The 19,604-nt window shown below is 37.0% G+C and overlaps 1 protein-coding gene across 1 annotated transcript; it reads left to right on the forward strand.

The window, feature by feature from the left end:
* The first annotated feature begins 14,137 nt into the window (after positions 1-14,137).
* LOC103428040 (probable receptor-like serine/threonine-protein kinase At5g57670) lies at positions 14,138-17,367 on the forward strand. The gene is made up of 10 exons (XM_008366128.4): positions 14,138-14,356; positions 14,484-14,602; positions 14,728-14,846; positions 14,940-15,058; positions 15,149-15,553; positions 15,695-15,949; positions 16,059-16,216; positions 16,302-16,517; positions 16,721-16,870; positions 16,972-17,367. The coding sequence occupies exons 1-10, from the start codon at positions 14,212-14,214 to the stop codon at positions 17,113-17,115; spliced, it is 1,830 nt and encodes a 609-aa protein (XP_008364350.2). The 5' UTR covers positions 14,138-14,211; the 3' UTR covers positions 17,116-17,367.
* The last annotated feature ends 2,237 nt before the right edge of the window (positions 17,368-19,604 follow it).

The following is a 19,604-nucleotide window of genomic DNA, read 5'->3' on the forward strand; positions in this document are numbered from 1 at the left end:
AATTCATTATCTTATGATGCTATTTTCCTTGATATCTTTCAAGGAAACTCATCTAAAGTGTTTCTTTTCCTTGGATCAAATCTAAGGAGGTAAATACTTTAGGCGTCTTACTCATCAACTTACATTTCTTGAATTCTTTGAAACCTTTTGCAAAGTATTCGGACTTGTGTTTATTTAAAATAAACTATAGTCCAACCGAGGGTGATGTTCGGTGAATGTCATCCAACATGAGTAGTATTATGTTGTGGACAAGTGCCACTAACATCTAAGTGAATTAACCTCAACAACTTTGTGATTCTTTCTTCTTTCCAAAAGAATAAAGATTCGAACATTTCGCCTCTATACAATTTTAACAAGAAGGTATTGGATCCGGATCTAACGATCCAAAGCATCCATCTATGACCAACTCGTAATTTATGTTTTAGAGGTATCTCAACTCAGTTGGGATTAGTCACTTCCTTGCAACCTTTTTGGGTTTTAAGCATCATTGTATTCTAAACAGTTAACACTACCATATCATCTCTACTATAGAGACAATCGATTAGATTACTATAATCCAATCATTGATTAATAAAGAACAATGTTTTGTCAAACAAAACATTCATCCATCTCTACTATAGTGACGGAATTAAATTCCTTAAAATTGGAATGTAAAGACAATCTTTGGTTTTTCCAATTTCTTTGGTAGTTCATATGAGGAAGTAAGTACTATCTGCTTTCGCAGAGATCTTTATTTTATTCACGTTCCGAATGTGAAGCACCTTTTTCTTCTCTCATATATCTTCTACTTCTTATTAGTCACACTTTTACAATGATTGTAAAACATTATTACTAATACGGAATCAAGCATTCAAGTAGAAGAACCAACTGTTTTGAACTATTCAAGAACAATTTACAACACCTTCAAAAGATGTGTTCTTGACACTTGCAAGACATTTCTTGCAAATACCCCTTCCAATGTCCATCCTTTCATAAAGAAAGTTTGTTCCCTTGGAGTTAATTTTATCTTCTTCATTTGACTTCTCCTTTGACTACAATAGTCATGGTCCCTAAACTCCCACTATCTCTCTTGAAACTTATTTCAATTGTGTTATACACATCAAACATTTTGGAGAGCATGTGGTTATTGTTCACTACATAGTTTACAATAAACTTAGTGAACTATAAGGATAGGGAAACAAAGGTGAAGTCCTTGCCTAGTTTCCGTCTCGTTAAGTGGTTTATCACTTCAACACTCAATGATTCAAAATCATCATAAGTCCATGTTAATGGACTATTTTTGTCAACCAACCATTATGTTCTAAACATAATTACAAACTTTCAAGAGTTGTTCAAGGCAACTCTCATTTCTTCATACAACAATTTGTAAGTGAAGAATCATGGCACATAAAGTGTCCATGCCATTGTGCTTTCTTCTTAAGTTCTTTGTTCATTTAACAAAGAAACAAGCACTAAGTGTTTGCATTGACTAAGAGTTGTTCAAAGCAACTCCTATTTCTTCATACAACAAATTGTAATTGAAGAATTATGACATTAAAAGTGTTGTCCTCTTTATGATAGACCTTTTCTAACATATTCTTCTAATGATACATTATCAATAGGAAGATTGTGAGGAAGAGATTACTTAGGTACATTTACAAGCCACTAAAGACAATCTATGGTTTTGTAGTACCAAGTCCGGAAACTAAAGCTTTCGGCTTTTATTTGTCAAGTGTTGGATAGCGTTTGCAAATATATTGGTAAACAAATACATAACGAATATAAATTGATTGATTGATTTTAAGCCATTTGATTCGGGTCTTTAAATCAAATAGCACCACCCACTATTTTTGGAAAATTCCATATCCCTCATTGGAATTCGAGAGTTTTGGATGAAACTCTTAGTAGGGTATGGGAGGCTCACTATTACCAAGCCCACCTCACAATGATATGATATTGGCTAGCATTAATAATAATGAGAGAGTACGCTTACTCATTTGCATCTCTTGCAAGTACCCATCTTATTTGGCCTCTAGAGAATGTAACCTCACAATGATATGATATTGGTTCCATTGCACTTAGTTAAGTCATTCCCACCATGCTTAGTTCATGAAGGGGTTCAAGAATAGCCTCACAATGATATGATATCGGCCATCCTCGTTGCCTACACTCACCTCATCAAGTATGTATATAGACTCCTCCTGAGTATAAGCATGCACTTTGCACTCCCCCATGATAGGGTGAAGGCGGTGTACAAGTCATAAACGATTGGAGCTACCATGGTGGAAGGCCACGAAAGAGTGTTCAAAGCACTCTCACGCTTATCAACTTAATAATGGTTTGGTTGAGGGTTTTAGGTCTCATCACATATAAACATTCATTTTAATCTATATTAAAACAATTTTGGTCCTATTACAACTATTGGTCCATTTGATTGTTTTAGTTGTATTTAATACTCCCACTATGCTTATAAAACGGTTTTTAAAGCAAGAGTATATGATACTACTAACATAAACTTTGCATTCATTTGATGGACTATATAGTTGCCTTAGGGCCTTAGGATGACTATGAACCTTTGTTTAGATTCAACACGAGCCTTGTGTTGAATCTCGGTCTAGGAATGGTGATTGATTTTAGTTACGCGTTTAATCACATTAAGGCGTGTTGTCTTAGGGGCGTTGGACCCAACTACTTCATTTTCATGCATATCATATAAAGCAAGAAATAAGTACTTCAAAGTAAAGGTGAGCTTATGCTCATTACAACATTTGCATAAAACAAATTACTTTAAAGTAAAGAAGAGCTTATGCCCTTTTACAACATTTGATCAAATCAAATTACAACCAAAGTCTAATCTACACATTCCCATGGTTCAAACAAATTTGAAACGGCCTATCACATAGCTCAATTATATTAGGCTTAGGTTCATAATCACCCTTTAATTAATTAACACTTTAACTAATTAAATTGAATGCAACATTTTCATTTGGTTTTTGTATCCATAAAATTGATTTAAATGGAGCTAAACAAAATGAAAATCCAATTCTCATTTAAAGAGACAAAAGAATTTTGTTCTCTACCTAATTTGGGCCAATATGCAATAACCACAACGTTTGGGCTATCTTGCAATTAACCTCAACTTTTGGGCTATATTGCAAAAACAAAAACTTTTGGGGTCACTTTGTGAAATCACAAAAGTCCACTACTTCATGAAATTACAACTAGAACCCAAAATTTTAATAATGCAAAAACTTCATTAAAGGAGCAAAACAATTTGTCCTTTAGCGTTTTTGGACCTAAACGTAAAAACGTAAACTTTTGGGCCAAAGTGCAAATACACAAAAGTATCAAAACTTTATGTAATTGCATAAAAGACCCAAAAGTACTCCCATTGAGGGAGGGCCGGTTTTTAGAGAGGGAAAGGGAGTGGAGATAAGTCCACAAAAATTTGGAAATTTTTTTTCAACAATTTCATAAAGCCTTGCAAGTGGAATTTGTGACATAAATTCATGCAAGTGGTATGTGACTTAAAGTCATGCAAGTGATGTGTGTGTAAGAGAAGTACTTCTTACACACCTATCACCATTTCCATCACCTTACACAATTTCTATCACAGTAAAACATTTGATAAAGCACAAAACAAAGACTTTATGAAATAAATCAAAACTTTGAATCAAAACTTTGAATCAAAACACAAACCTTTTTGTTCTTGGCAAAAATGTCAAGAACAATGAAGAACACTCATGAAAAAACTCAAAATTTTCCATGAACATTTTTCACCCAAAAACATTCCAAAACCATTCAAACTTTAGGGAAATAACATATAACCAAACTAGGGTACATAGGGGTTCCAAAAGTCACTTGAAAACACTTTTAACAAGTCAAACAAGAACCCAAAAATCCACCCTTTGGATTTGGCCGAAAATCCCCAAAGTCATGGCACCAAATTTTAGCTCCAATATTCATGCTCATATGAACTACATCCACAACATTTGAGATGGCAAATTTTCTAACAAAATTTACATTCAAAGAAACAAGAATAAAGCTTGTAACATATTACAACTTTTAAATCACAACTATGAACTACAAAACCCAAAAGGATTCACCAACTACTAGACCTAGGCTCTGATACCACTTGAAGGATGATTTTGTGAAAACATGTTCATTTAAGCAACATCAATAAGCATGCAATTAACAATTAAAGGCGGAATCATGCTTGCATGCATTCAAAAACAAAACATTACCCATGAAATTCAAAGCCTAGTAGATTGGTGAACCAAGACTCAACTCAAATCAAAGTGAGTTGAGAAATTTATACCTTTGTAGATTCCTCTTTGCATAAGCAAAGGCTAATCACCCAAAGAGAGGGCCTTCATTCCTTGCATCTAAAATCTATGGATTTGGATGGAAGAATAGGTTTCTCCGAGTTCCCAAAATTGAGAACCTCTAAGTCTCTTCACCAAGGAGAGATTGGAGAAGAAATGAGTGACCTTGGAGTAGTGGGATTGCTATATGCACCCTCCAAGGGGGCCGGCCTCTTTAGAGAGAAATGGAGAGACATGTTCTCTCCAATTTTCTCCAAAACAAACCCTAAATGAATTTTGGCTATAAAGTCATATTTATACCTTTATTCATTTGAGTGGCAAACTTGTAAATAAGTCCAAGTTCACTACCCTTAACCATATGGCCGGCCTTAGGCTGTTGTTTGGGCTTTTGTGAATTAAGTTGTCATACAACTTAAGTCAATGGGCTTGACGTTCGAAGCCCATTGGGCCTAAACGTCCAAAACTATCCCGAGGTCTTTAACGAACTTATTCGTTTGATTAATTAACATATTAATTAATCCTTGCCATAAATAATTAAACCATTTAATTATTCTTACTCATCTCCATTGTTTCTTCAATCTCCACCTTACATGGTGTACGATCCATTAGGTTCCTTTTAGCGAGGCAGTGGGCGATTCAAACTCTTTCAAATCGATTGTGAATTGAAACTTACTTTCAATTCTCCCTTTAGTGATTATACACGTTTAGGGCTTCCACAAACCAAGAGTGACACCTAGCAGCATATCATGGTTACCCAAGCTAATCAGAAGAGGTGGAGAACCTATTCAGTTTAGGATTACAAATGCAATACGGTCTTTCTCTAATACAATACTCTTGACCACATTGTTTGGTTTGATAGTTTATTTATTCATGTGTACTATCCAATGTGATTCGTGTGCTTATATGATTACCTTGAATGTGATTTGGAACGCATTCCTAAATCTCATTCATACTCTGGCCAGAGATTCTAAATCATATCATAGAGTATTCTCCCTCAAACAGTTTGAAGGTTAGAGATCCCTTGTTGCGCATTCACTTGCCTCCATGGCTAAGTGGCTTAACCCCAACGATGCCGTGGACACTCCAATGGAATGACGTTTGACATAATCAAAGATCAAGGACTTAACCACAAGACAACGACGATGCCTCAGGTCAAAGGACTACTTTGCATTATCCCAACCATGAGTTCTCATGTGACATGAATATGAGAACTCTTCGTTGATCGTGTTCAGTGAACTCATTCTCTATTGAGCACCTACGTACTTGACTTGATGTCACACACACCAATGACTCGAGACTAGTCACTCTCCCCGAGAGAAGACACAGTACGTACTGATCTTAACAGACTGTCAATGCCCAATTGGCAATCCTATGATCAGGAACATTTAGGATGTGTCTACGAAAGAATGGTCTCATGAATCTAACTTCATTAGATCACATTCTCCCAATCACATATTCCTTGGACTTTATCGTTTAAGCATATAACATTTATATGAGACGGCTCAAACAATAATCTTTGCCCTTTATATTAAACTAGATTAGTTTAACATGTGAAATGTCCGTAAAGTATCATCACATGATTGGTTTTAGGGCACATTTCCAACAGGCCCAAAATTGCTCCCAAAACCGGAAAGAAAGCTAAAGCATCTTCACAAAACAAGCAAGAATTGAAGATTGCTCACAAAATAGGTAACAAGCCTTATAATTCGGCCAAGCAAGGGAAGGTGGCTGAAATTAAGACACAAAACATGCCTAAATTCTCCCATGGACGAATCAAGACACAAATCAAAGCCAAATCCACCCAAAGGCATGGCTTTGGAAGTCTATAAATACAAGGTCCCAAGATAAGCATAAGGTCAACAATTCTACATCTCGAGGAACTTCTGAACCAAATCTTTGAAGACTAATATGCTACCAAATCTCTCTTTAAAGAACGTACAACCAAAGCCGAAGCTTTCTTTCGACCAAAGCTGAAGCATTGCCTTAAAGAATCAACAAGCACTTGTGCTGATTCCTTTAAGACTTTTTTGTAAGCTTAAAACATGTAACGACATTCGATTCAAGATCAAGTCGCCAAGACCCTTGAATCAACAAATTCCTACATCAACACTACCTTTGCCGCAACTTTGAGGTGAAGACTATCCACACATAGTTTCAAGCTCAAAACTTGAAGCAATCGTTCAATCGTTCATCCGTGATCAATTCATCGTGACCCTTGGATCAACAACCTACACATCTGCATCAAATTTGAAGACTGAATTAGAGAAAAATTGTAAACATAGATTGTAACCCTACAAATTCATCAATACAAATCTACTTTGTACACGTGTTCTCGTTTCATTCGTTATAGATTTTTCGTGTTTACATTACTATCATTAGTCTTTGACGAGGCTTACAACTTATTTAACTTAATGATATGTTGATATCATTAATTATTTACTTTCACCACATGGTTATATTCATATCGTAAAGCTAGCTATGAGCATAGATTATTTGTAGGTGATATTATATTCTACTAGATGCTAGGATTATTGATTCTTACTAGTAGTGTGTTTAGCTAGTAGAGGCTAGCATCCCCTGCATGCTCTACTTATGCTAGTAGACACTATTATGATTTATTGAACAAAGGTATGACTAAATGATTTCAATTAATGATTTGATTGTGAATTTCATTATTGTTATGGTAGTAAATACTATTATGTAGTTTTCCAACTATATATGTTTTACGAAACAGGGGTTAGTATGTTGAAAATGGTTTTTACATGATAAATGATTATGATCCACTCACACTTTGTTTTGAGCCCCTTCAGGACCTAGCAAGATGCAAGGCTTGCATTGAAGAGGATGAATGGACTTAGTAGTAGTGCGGACTTCCTACTAGTTGGGTAGTTTCACTTTTGCTTTGTCATTATCGAGTTATAATCAATTATACAAACTACTTTCATTATATATGTGGCACAACACAATGCTTTTGTGAGTTATTGTTGTAACACTATTGTTATGCTCTGATTGAGGTAATATAAAAATGGAATTAGTTCTAGATTGTGTCTCTAAGTGGGGAGGTTGTGCAGGGAACTTAGATGATAGTATAAATAAATAATGAGCCTTTTGGTTTGAAATAATTCACTTCACATTTTCCTTGCTCATGTCTTTGTCACTAAGCGATTGTATTTCGTCAATTTTATCATCAACTTAGTGTCGGCTAGCACATTTCCACCCTTAGTTGGAAAGCTAATTAGGTTGGGGTGTGTCAAATAGAAGGTCTAACTTTGTGAAATTGTGCATAATAGAAACTGCTATAAATAGTGTGGAGTCTGGTTGACTTTTTTCGAATTATCAAAAATTTGAGAAAAGGGCTGCCAATTCAATAATTTAAATTGCAATTTTTGTTAGGGTTTGAGTGCATTAATTAGTGTACTTGGAAAGTGAAGGAAATATTTGTGAAAAACAAGTTCATTTGAGCAACATCTACAACATGCAATTAACAATTAAAGGTGGAATCATGCTTGTATGCACTCAAAAACAAAACTTTACCCATGAAATTCAAGGCCTGGTGAGTGTGGTGAACCAAGACTAAACTCAAGAATAAAGTGGGTTGAGAAATATTATACCTTTGTTGATTCCTCTTTGCATAAGCAAAGGCTATTCACCCAAGGAGAGCATTGATGAAGAGATGAGTGACTTAGAGAACCTCTAAGTCTCCACACCAAGGAGAGCATTGATGAAGAGATGAGTGACTTAGAGGAAGTAAGATTGCTAGCTATTTTCCTCTAGGGTGGCCAGCCTCTTAGAGAGAAAAGAGAGCTTTGTGTTCACATCTTTTCTCCAAAAGAAACCCTAATGATGAAAATGTTATAAAGTCCTTTATATAGTCCCTTCAATTAAGAGACAAAAGAACCAAAACCCTTCATCCTCTAATGTGGCTGGCCTTAAGGGTTTATTGGGCTTTCAAGCCCTTTGTGTATTCAAGTTGTCGTACAACTTGAGTTAATGGGCTTGGCATTCAAATCCCATTGGCCCTTGCAGCCCAAAACTAACCCGAGGTCTATAACGAGCTTATTCATTTGATTAATTAACATCTTAATTAATCTGTGCCATAAATAATTAAACAATTTAATTATCCTACTCATCTCCGTTATTTCTTCAATCTCTACCTTACACGATGTACGATCCATAAATAATTGAAACTTACTTTCAACTGTCCCTTTAGTGATTATACACCTACTTCCACAAACCATGAGTAACATTTAGCAGTATATCATGGCTATCTAAGCTAATCAGAAGAGATGGAGAACCTATTCAATTTAGGATGACAATGCAATACGGTCTTTCTCTAATATAATACTCTTGACCACATTGTTTGGTTTGATAGTTTATTCATGATTACCTTGAATCTGATTTGGAATGACTTCCTAAATCTCATTCATACTTTGGCCAGAGATTCTTAATCATATCATAGAGTATTCTCCCTCAAACGGTTTAAAGGTCAGATCCCTTGTTGCGCATTCACTTGCCTCCATGGCTAATTGACTTAACCCGAACTATGTCGTGGACACCCTCTAACGGAGTGACTTTGACATAGTCAAAGATCAAGGACCTAAGCACAAGACAATTATGATGCCTCAGGTCAAATGACTACTTTGCATTATCCCAACCATGAGTTCTCATGTTACATGAATATGAGAACTCCTTGTTGATCGTGTTCAATGGACTCATTCTCTATTGAGCACCTACATGCTTGTCTTGGTGTCAATCACACCAATGACTTAAGACCAGTCACTCTCCTTAAGAGAAGACATAACACGTATTGATCTTAACGGATCGTCAATGCCCAATTAGCAATCCTATGATCATGAACGTTTAGGATATGTATACGAAAGAGAATGGTCTCATGAATCTAACTTCTTTATATCACATTCTCCCAATTACATATTCCTTGGACTTATCGTTTAAGCATATAACATTTATATGAGACGGCTTAAAGTAATAATCTTTGCCCTTTATATTAAACTAGATTAGTTTAACATGTGAAATGTCCGTAAAGTATCATCATATGATTGGATTTAGGGCACATTTCCAACAATCTCCCACTTGAACTAAAGCCAATCAGCTTGGTCATCATTGATGATACCTCTTTTGAATTCATTTCAAAAATGGCTGAGTAGTAGGCCTAGACAATGGATATCTATATGTTATCCATAGAAGCAACCTTGAGAATAACGACGTCACCATTATACCTGATTCTCAATCATGTGGTTTAGTCTCTCATTTAAGTTCGGATCTTGATGAGACCTTGATTCTCTGGCTTGAGCTATCACCCCATTAGTGTAGTAGTGTTGGTACACTAGATGTACTTTCTGGTTTAAACCAAATAGAGAATTCATAAATGAACTTTCCCATCCAAACAACATTGTTGTAAACTTCTATATGGCGAGATATTTTGCTTGCACGATGGAACACACTAAAGCCATTACTTTTAATGTTTCCACCCAAATATCTCTTTAGTCATAATAAAGAGATATCCAATTATCTTTTCATTTAAAATGAAGTGACATCCAATGATGGATACGATAGTAGATTCATAATCTAATACATTTACACTTCCATTGCGTTACTCTAATTCTTCCTCATTCTTGAAATATATCCTTTAGTATTTCTTAAATACTTAAGGACTCACTTGACAGTTGCCATGGTTCTGATCTTGGGCTTGCACTGATATCGTCTTGTATATATCTTGGCACAACTCATATCAATGTTTTTCATACAATATAAAATACATAAATTACCTTTCTGTGTATGCATAAAGGATTCTAACGCTTTATGCTTCTTTGGGAGTCAAAGGGTACATTCCTTTTTAGAAGAGCAACTTCCTAGTCTTACTAGAATTGTCATTCTGATTGAAGTTTATCATCATATGAGAAACTTCCTACATCTGTTGTCTATCAATAAGGATTGAGATAATCCAATTATATCTTGAAATCTATGATTATAGATTTCCATCCCATGTATATAGACTATGTCTCCCATATACATTTTATTGTTATAGAACATTTAAAGTCATAACTTTAACGAAGAAGAATTCCTAAAATTAATATATCATATATGTTCAATTTTAGGAATATGATTAACTCCCAATAATCTTTTGTAAATCTAGTAAACAAAAGATTCATTTACGTCTTATGAGGAATCAAACAATTTGATCTTTCTCTCATAAGACACTTATAGCTCCCACTAACTTGCTAAGATTCACGATGGATAGATCTCTACAACTTACATGTCTTGTGATTCCTAGATTTTAGACATATATTATCAAGACTATCTTGATAATGGTTTCGGAAACCCATATTATGTCCAAACATTGAATCACCATTTAGTTGTAGCTAGCAATTGTCAAATTAATAGAAACTAAGACTGCTTCAAAAATGGTTTCTTCCAAGTCAACCAATCTCGTTGATTGTTGTCACCTTAAGCTACCATTTAGCTATGAAGGTTTCATTATTTCGGGTCAAATGGTACTATATCATTTCCTTTAGTATATGCCGTATATACACTCAATGTAGTCATAAGGATTTTCATTCTTATTTCTTTCGAATTAAGAGTTGCAACTCTATGACATAGTCATAAAGTTTAAACCATTCAACTAAGACGGTTTATAAATCTTTCTCGACTACCTTGGAGCTTGTGATGTAGGAACTAGGTTGTTACATTTGTTGATCATCATCTTGTCTCTCAAAGAACCCATTCTTTGAGTTCTATCTCTCGTTCATTTGCTCTTAGGCAAATCCTAGTGTAGGATCACAATTAACTACCCAACAAACAACATTTGTTAGTTGGTTTATAGAAGTGATATCCAAAGGTTAATTTAAGGATATCCCACAAGATTGTTCTCAAACAAATATTGCTTATTAGCACATAACCCCAAATCTTAACACGTTTAAGACTTGTCTTTCTTTCCAACTACATCCTATGGAGTCATGAAAATTTTGGAAGATCTTCTAATTGACAATCATATCGTCTTAGAAGTATATATCCTATATATGGGTAATTGATAACATCCTATGAACTACATCTTATTCGAGTTCATTCTTCTCCCAATGGAGAAATCCATTATCTTATGATGCTACTTTCCTTAATATCTTTCAAGGAAACTCATCTAAAGTGTTACTTTTTCTTAGATCAAATCTAAGGAGGTAAATACTTTAGACGTCTTACTCATCAACTTTTGAATTCTTTGAAACCTTTTGCAAAGTATTCGGACTTGTGTTTATTCAAAATAAACGATAGTTGAACTGAGAGTGATCTTCGGTGAATGTTATAAAACATGAGTAGTATTATGTTGTGGACAAGTGCCACAAACATCTATGTGAATTAATCTCAACAACTTTATAATTCTTTCTTCTTTCCAAAAGAATAAAGATTCAAACATTTCACCTCTATACAATTTTAACAAGAAGGCATTGGATCCGGATCTAACGATCCAAAGCATTCATCTATAACCAACTTGTAATTTATGTTTTAGAGGTAACACAACTCAGTGGGATTAGTCACTACTTTGCAACCTTTTAGGTTTTAAGCATCGTTATATTCTAAATAGTTAACACTACCACATTATCTCTACAATATAGAGACAATTAATTGGATTACTATAATCCAATCATTCAGTAATAAAGAACAATGTTTTTCAAACAAAACATTTATCCATCTCGTAAAGCTATAGTGATGGAATTAAGTTCCTTATTCAAATTGGAATATAAAGACAATCTTTGGTTTTCCAATTTCTTTGATAGTTCATATGAGGAAGTAAGCACTATCTGCTTTCTCAGAGATCTATATTTGATTCATGTTCTGAATGTGAAGTACTTTCTCTTCTCTCATTAATCTTCTACTTCATATTAGTCACACTTTTACAACGTTTGTAAAACATAGTTACTAATACGGAATCATACATTCAAGTAGAAGAACCAACTATTTTGAACTATTCAAGAACAATTTACAACACCTTTGAAAAGTGTGCTCTTGACACTTGCAAGACATTTCTTGCAAATACCCTTTCCAATGTCCATCCTTTCATAAAGAAAGTTTGTTCCCTTGGGGTTATTTCGCTTTCTTCATTTGACTTCTCCCTTGACTACAATAGTAATGGTCCATAAACTCCTACTATCTCTCTTGAAACTTATTTTAATTGTGGTATGCACATCAAACGATTTTGAGAGCGCGTGGTTATTGTTCACTATATAGTTTACAATAAACTTAGTGAACCATTTGGATAGGGACTCAAAGGTGAAGTCCTTGCTTAGTTTCCATTTCTTGAAGTGGTTTAACACTTCAACACTCAACAATTCAAAATCATCATAAGTCCATGTTGATGGATTTATATGATTACCTTGAATGTGATTTGGAATGACTTCCTAAATCTCATTCATACTCTGGCCAGAGATTCTTAATCATATCATAAAGTATTCTCCCTCAAACGGTTTGAAGGTTAGAGATCCCTTGTTGCGCATTTACTTGCCTCCATGGCTAAGTGGCTTAACCCCAACTATATCATGGACACTCTTTGACGGAGTGACTTTGACATAGTCAAAGATCAAGGACCTAAGCACAAGACAACTATGATGCCTCAAGTCAAAGGACTACTTTGCATTATCCCAACCATGAGTTCTCATGTGACATGAATATGAGAACTCCTTGTTGATCGTGTTCAATGGACTCATTCTCCATTGAGCACCTACTTGCTTGTCTTGGTGTCAATCACACCAATGACTCGAGACCAATCACTCTCCTTAAGAGAAGACATAACACGTACTGATCTTAACAGACCATCAATGCCCAATTGGCAATCCTATGATCAGGAACATTTAGGATATGTATAAGAATGAGAATGGTCTCATGAATCTAACTTATGTAGATCACATTCTCCCAATTACATATTCCTTGGACTTATCGTTTAAGCATATAACATTTATATGAGACGCCTTAAAACAATAATCTTTGCCCTTTATATTAAACTAGATTAGTTTAACATGTGAAATGTCCGTAAAGTATCATCATATGATTGAATTTAGGGCACATTTCCAACAAAAAAGGTCATCTAGTTCTTATAATTAAGACTAATATATTTGATATTCCTAATTTATAAATTTTAATTGAACCGAAATCAAAGATCTTATGTGCTAGTATGGTAATAGAGCTGTTATTTACTTGGTAGACTGAATGACAGCACATATTTTGAAAACTATGTCTTCATATATGTATATTGAAGTTATTTGACCTTCGGATGTGCCCTTGAATGCCCAATGCCAAAAAAAAAACATATAGATATAAGTATAGAATCCTTTTTTTATTAATATGTGTAGCTTAGTTTCCCCTCTCTCTCTCTCTCTCTCTCTCTCTCTCTCTCTAACGATGAAATAAGAAACTGTAGTGTCCTATCAACGTTTCATTCATGAATCATGATGAGGGGCTCCTTTTGAAGTGGCACATATATAGCAGCGCTCCCCCCTCCTACCAAATTCAACGAAGTAGCACTTTTGTTTCTCTGACCAGTCTCTTCTTTTGGCTTACAAAACAAGACAAATCAAATACGTGCCACCAACTTTGCTTATACCCCAAAGCACCCAACCACAACACTTAATTGTAGCTCTATAGAGAGAGAGAGAGAGAGAGAGAGCAGTTGTTCTAATCTTGGCACTCTAAAAAGAGTTTTTCATGCTTGTTAAACAAGACTAATGGAATGAGAACTAGTCCTCACACTTTTCCAACTGACTTAATCATGCTGTTATCCCTCTCCATATATATAATCCTAATTTGGTCAACAAGAACAACAAGATCACATAACTGAAAGAAAGTACTCCTTCACATTATACCCATCAAGTAGTGCATCCAGAACCTGTTAGTTAAATAATTCATGACAAACAGAATGCCTCCTTCCACCCCGTCTAGAATACTCATAGGCATCTCTTCCGATGCAGATGACAGTAAGGAGTTGCTCTCAAGGGCAATCAGAGTTCTTGCTCATCAAAATGACAACATCGTTGCCATCCATGTTCTTGGTCAGTTGGTTTGTATCAATTTACAAATATTTGTTTTTATCACATTTATCAAAATAGTAGCATGGTCAACTACATAAGTCAATTCATTTGCATTGGTAAGTCTTACATATGGTTATCTATTTTTCAGTTGGCGAGGAGAGGAAAAAGCACGAATCAGGAACAAAAAATCAATCGCAGCTTCGTCGAGCAAAAGCCAATGTTATATCTGTGCTTGGAGAATTTGCCAGGAGTTGCCAATTTAAGCAGGTGAACTGAGCTTAATGATGTAAATTATTATCAACTTATTTTGAAAATTGTAAAAATGTTCTCAGTATCAATAACCTTCTGTTGAAAGTTATAATAAGTTTCATATGCATAACATTAATTTTCAGGTAAATTTAGAAGCAAGAGTAGTTTTTAGCTCAAGTGTTGGAAGAGGTCTGATTGAGGAAGCAAAATCAATTTCAGCAGACTATCTTCTTCTTGGTGGCTCAAGAAACCAATCCAAAAGGTGAAAATTATTCTAGTCATCTGTTTTTTTCTTCAACATTTTACAACTTATATCAATCGCATGATCATTGACATGTTTTCCTCACTGAATTAGAACTCCATCCATCACAAAATATTGCTTCAAGCATTCCCCGGCTAGTTGCACACTGGTTTTACTTGGGAAATCAAAGCAACCTCATCAGATTTCAAATTCAGAATCTGCTGACTCCAAAGGTAGCTAGTTCAATTCAAAAGTTTTCAGATGGCATAACAACTCCATTTGTAGATTGGGTTGTATTCTAATCTGTCTCTAATTAATATCAGAAATCCTTCAATCAAGTTCACGGACATCGTTGCAAGATATCATGCACAGTAGCAGAACTACATCCTTTTCTGAAAAGCAAACTGTCCAAGAAACACGGAACAAAAACCCTTCACCAAGAACAGTTTTATGTGAATTTGAAGCTGAATCTCAGAGCACAGAAGATGATACCAGTAGCAATGCAGACTCGACCGTTACAGCGTCCCCCTCTCTTGCTTCTCCCAATTTCAATAGCCAAATCACCCTAAGAAAGCAAGGATTGTCACCTTGCAGGATCATTACTTCGTTTTTAGGTTCACCATTCAGAAAACGAAACGGAAGTTTATCCAAGAACGAACTGCAGCTACCTTTGTTGAAGTGCTTCAGCTACAAGGAGATCGTGAATTCCACAAACAACTTCCACCCAGGTAAAAGTGTCCGTACAATTAGTTCTGAAAATAGTTATTTGAAAATGTTGAAAGCTGTGGGGTTTTGCCAAACTATCTTGTAACCCTGTGGTTTCCGGATTACTTGGAATTCACATGCGATTTGTTTCTTCTGTGTTTCAGATAATATAGTAGGTCGAGGTGGATATTCAGAAGTATATAAGGGTGATCTTTCTGATGGAAGACGCATTGCAGTTAAGATGTTGGCCAAGGACAGCAAGGATGCTAACAAGGAAAAAGAGTTCCTCACGGAATTGGGTGTAATTTTACATGTCAGCCATCCTAATACCGCTAACTTAGTCGGTTGCTGCATTGAAAACGGACTCTACCTGATTTTCGATTTCTCTCCAAAAGGAAATTTGTCTTCTGCTTTGCACGGTAAGAAAGATATACTTACTGCCTCAGGAATTATTCATGATCTGTTGAATTATGGACATTAATTATGCCTGCTATGAACAACTTGCTTATTGCATGAGACAATCTTCAGGTAAATCCAGCGAGTTGCTTTCATGGCCTATTAGATACAAGATTGCCATTGGAGTTGCAAGGGGTCTGCACTATCTACATGAATGTTGCAAGCACCGAATAATCCATCGGGATATAAAAGCCTCAAATATCCTTCTGGGAACAGATTATGAACCGCAGGTGAACAAGCAAACAACCTTTTCAGTATAACATGCTTGATTGTCATTTATTCATTAAATTTAGATACGAATTTGTCTCTCTGTAGATTACAGACTTTGGACTAGCAAAGTGGCTTCCTAACAAATGGACTCATCATGCTGTGCCTCCAATTGAGGGTACGTTTGGATACTTAGCACCGGAGTACTTCATGAACGGAATTGTGGATGAAAAAATTGATGTTTTTGCATTTGGAGTTCTTCTTATGGAAATTGTAACTGGAAGAAAGCCTGTGGATTCATCAAAGCAAAACCTTCTACTATGGGTATGAAATTGTTAACCTAACCTACATAAAACATGTACACGCTCGCTGCATGCGCAAAGACACATACTTTGGAAAATTCCTCTTACTTCTTGGATAAAAAAATAAAAAAGAAAAAAGAAAATTCCTCGTTCTTTTTCCATTCTGACAGAAAATTCCTCATTTTTTTACCATTCTGTTTTTTTATTATTATAACGGTTGTGCAGGCAAAGCCTCTTATGGAATCAGGGGACATAGCCAAACTAGCTGATCCAAAACTGGAAGGGAAATATGACACAGAACAACTGCACAGAATAGTGCTTACAGCTTCCGATTGTGTAAGACAATCCTCAGTATGGCGACCCCCAATGCGTGAGGTACATCACTGATTCGCTGCGCATTGTCCCGTATATACAATAAATTCATAAGACATGACTTGAAACTATGATTTATGTATTTGCTTTTCTTTTGGCTTTAGGTGTTAGAGCTTCTTACCAATGGCCATAACTCTAAGGTTGCAAGGAGCTCGATTCCTAAGTTTTCCTCGGACGAGTTGGATGATTGCTCCACGGTTTATGGATATGAGGTTCCAGTAGATATTGATTTGGAGGACTACTTATGATTATTTGATCCTTAATTTTTATTTATTTATTTTCTGCACCATTTTAAGGTTTAATTACTAGTGACAAGAGATATGCTTGACAGAGTAAGAGATAAGAAGTTGAACTGTTCCTTGTAACTGCAGTATCAGAGAGAATCACCGTGTTATGTGATGCGAGAGATATTAATAGGGAGACATACATCCGGTTGTACCAAAGAATTTCCTCAAGTATTGGACTACTACAACTGAAGAATATCTGCAGTTAATCCACAACTCTGAATTGAGAGGCAAGATGATCTTTATACCAAAGAAAAACAGAGCATTCAAAAGTTCATATCAACACTAACAAAGAACAATAACGCAATTTCCGCTAAACAACTTGTTGACCCTAGAAACTACAAAGCCTACGTGGCGCGCAGGCCGAGTAATTAATGAGCTAACTACGTCCTTCGGTGAATGCGGGGCGTGCCAACTCGTCGGTCGAGCTCGGCCGAGGAGTAAATTTGTTGATGTTGCGTTGGGTGCGCGACTGACTTCTGCGTCTTGCGATTGCGGCCGAGAAAGGAACACGTCTCGGCCTCTTGGGCTCTCGAACCTGAAGACAAGGTTACTATTCTTACGAAGTTCAATATCAAATTCGGCTTTCAATATGCCGAACGTAATAACGTGTAACACCTCACTTCGCCGAAAAGGCTGATGAGATGACCTCGACCAATAAGGGTTCAGAAACCCTTCTCAACTGAGACTTGGATAGGTAATCAACCGTTCTCGCCGCAGTGCTGTTGATGCCAACGGAAGATACTGCGAGACCGATTGATTCTACGGTGACAGAGCTATCTATGCCGACTTAAGATATCACCGGTTGCTTCCATAGTGCTGTTGATGCCAACGGAAGATGTGTCAGCGAAAAAGGAAAAAGAAAAATCACAAGTTGTGAGAATTTGCGCAGGGCAATTTTGTATTGATTTGCAGGGGGCTTTTCCTGGTGCACAGCTTCCCCTATTTATAGCACTGGACCTTAAGTCTGAGTTAGAATCCTATTCGGACTAGGTTTTCCTCCCCGGATCAACGTCACCTCGACCAGTCCTATCTTTACTAGGACTATGAATCTAGTCCTTAACTGAGCCGGATTTGCCTTCTGGATTACTGATCCCGTCGAGACTCCTCATTGTACTAGGACTCGGCTGGTGTTCTGACCTAACCGCCCTAGGCTGGGAAGCCCACTAGCCGATCGGCCTCCCGGGCCGAAAGTGATCCTACCCTCGGCCCAAATTAATATTTTGGGCCCAAACATTGCCCCCTCGCTTCTGAGGTCCTCGGTCTGAATTCTTCGGCCGGGTTTCGGCCTTGAAGAAGCGAATCTATTACTCAGAGCCCTAATGCCCGAGTTCCAAGGCGTATTCATTTAACATAATTACACGATCTTGATTCTGTTAACCGAACTCGCCATGTGGCGTCCTCTAACACGACCAATCCCAATAATGACGTCCAAGGCGTGCGGCTGCATGAACCGTCTTGCCATTATGACCACTATCTCAATCCGCGAGCCACTTCCTCAGTTCGTGAGCCCACTTGTCATCGTGCAGGCGTCGAAACGTCTTCCGCCATTAATCTCGCCGTCACACGCAATCGTGCGCCCCCAACATCTGAAACCTTCGGTCTTTTCAACTGCATTTCCCAAATGTTCATCATGATCAACGATTCTTTCGGTCGATTTTGCCCTTTGTTTTGAATTTCAAACGATTACCCTTCCTGCCAAAAGCCTATAAATACTGAAAATCTCTCATTCGCACTTTACGCTCCCAAAACTTTCTGAAAACTCTTGCTCTTATTCTCCAGCACATTTCTTTTTCCAGGCCTTCGTCTTCAAATCCCCCAACCCAGAAAACCCTTTTACGCCGTGCTTCCTTCTTACAATGGCGTCCTTCATCTCCAAGCTTTCTAGGGAATGTGACCAGCATCAGAAGATTCTTGATCAGAGCTCGATCAAGACTATACGGTTTGAAAGTGACATGAGCACCGTCCACCAAATCTTGGGTCCTCTCTTCAAAGCTACAATACCGCCGACCATTACTGGCCTTCTCCAGGAGCACTGCCTAACACCCTTGCTACAAGGGTTTGAATGGTCGAGATGGGATGCGGCGAAACCCCAAGGCTCCTGGCCCTCGACGACCACATCCTGGGCAGCCTGGGTTGTTCGAATGGAACGGCTCTTCGGCGAACAATGGAAAGCCCTCGGTATCTACGATGACGTCCTCCTCTCGTCAATGGATGTCGTTCTCGACAAGGAGCTTCTCCTAGCCGCCTTGTGCTTCTGGTGCTCGGCCACCAACACCCTGGTTCTTCCTCTTGGTCCCATCGGTCCCACCATCCTTGATGTCACCACCATTCTGGGGACTTCGGCAACCGGGATCCCTATCGACGCGGCCCTCTCTGAGCACCCGTCGAATATTGATCTGAAGACACTTTTTGATCGACGAGCCTTCGAGGCCTTGAACCGTGACGGTCAA

This window comes from Malus domestica, chromosome 13 (assembly GCF_042453785.1).
Source record: "Malus domestica chromosome 13, GDT2T_hap1".
NCBI lineage: Eukaryota > Viridiplantae > Streptophyta > Magnoliopsida > Rosales > Rosaceae > Malus > Malus domestica.

Bases quoted from the DNA above. Each gene is read 5' to 3' on its own strand.
- LOC103428040 (XM_008366128.4), top strand. From the start codon at position 14,212: ATGACAAACAGAATGCCTCCTTCCACCCCGTCTAGAATACTCATAGGC. The intron at 14,357-14,483 runs GTCAGTTGGTTT...TCTATTTTTCAG, and splicing joins CGTTGCCATCCATGTTCTTG to TTGGCGAGGAGAGGAAAAAG. The intron at 15,059-15,148 runs GTAGCTAGTTCA...AATTAATATCAG, and splicing joins AGAATCTGCTGACTCCAAAG to AAATCCTTCAATCAAGTTCA.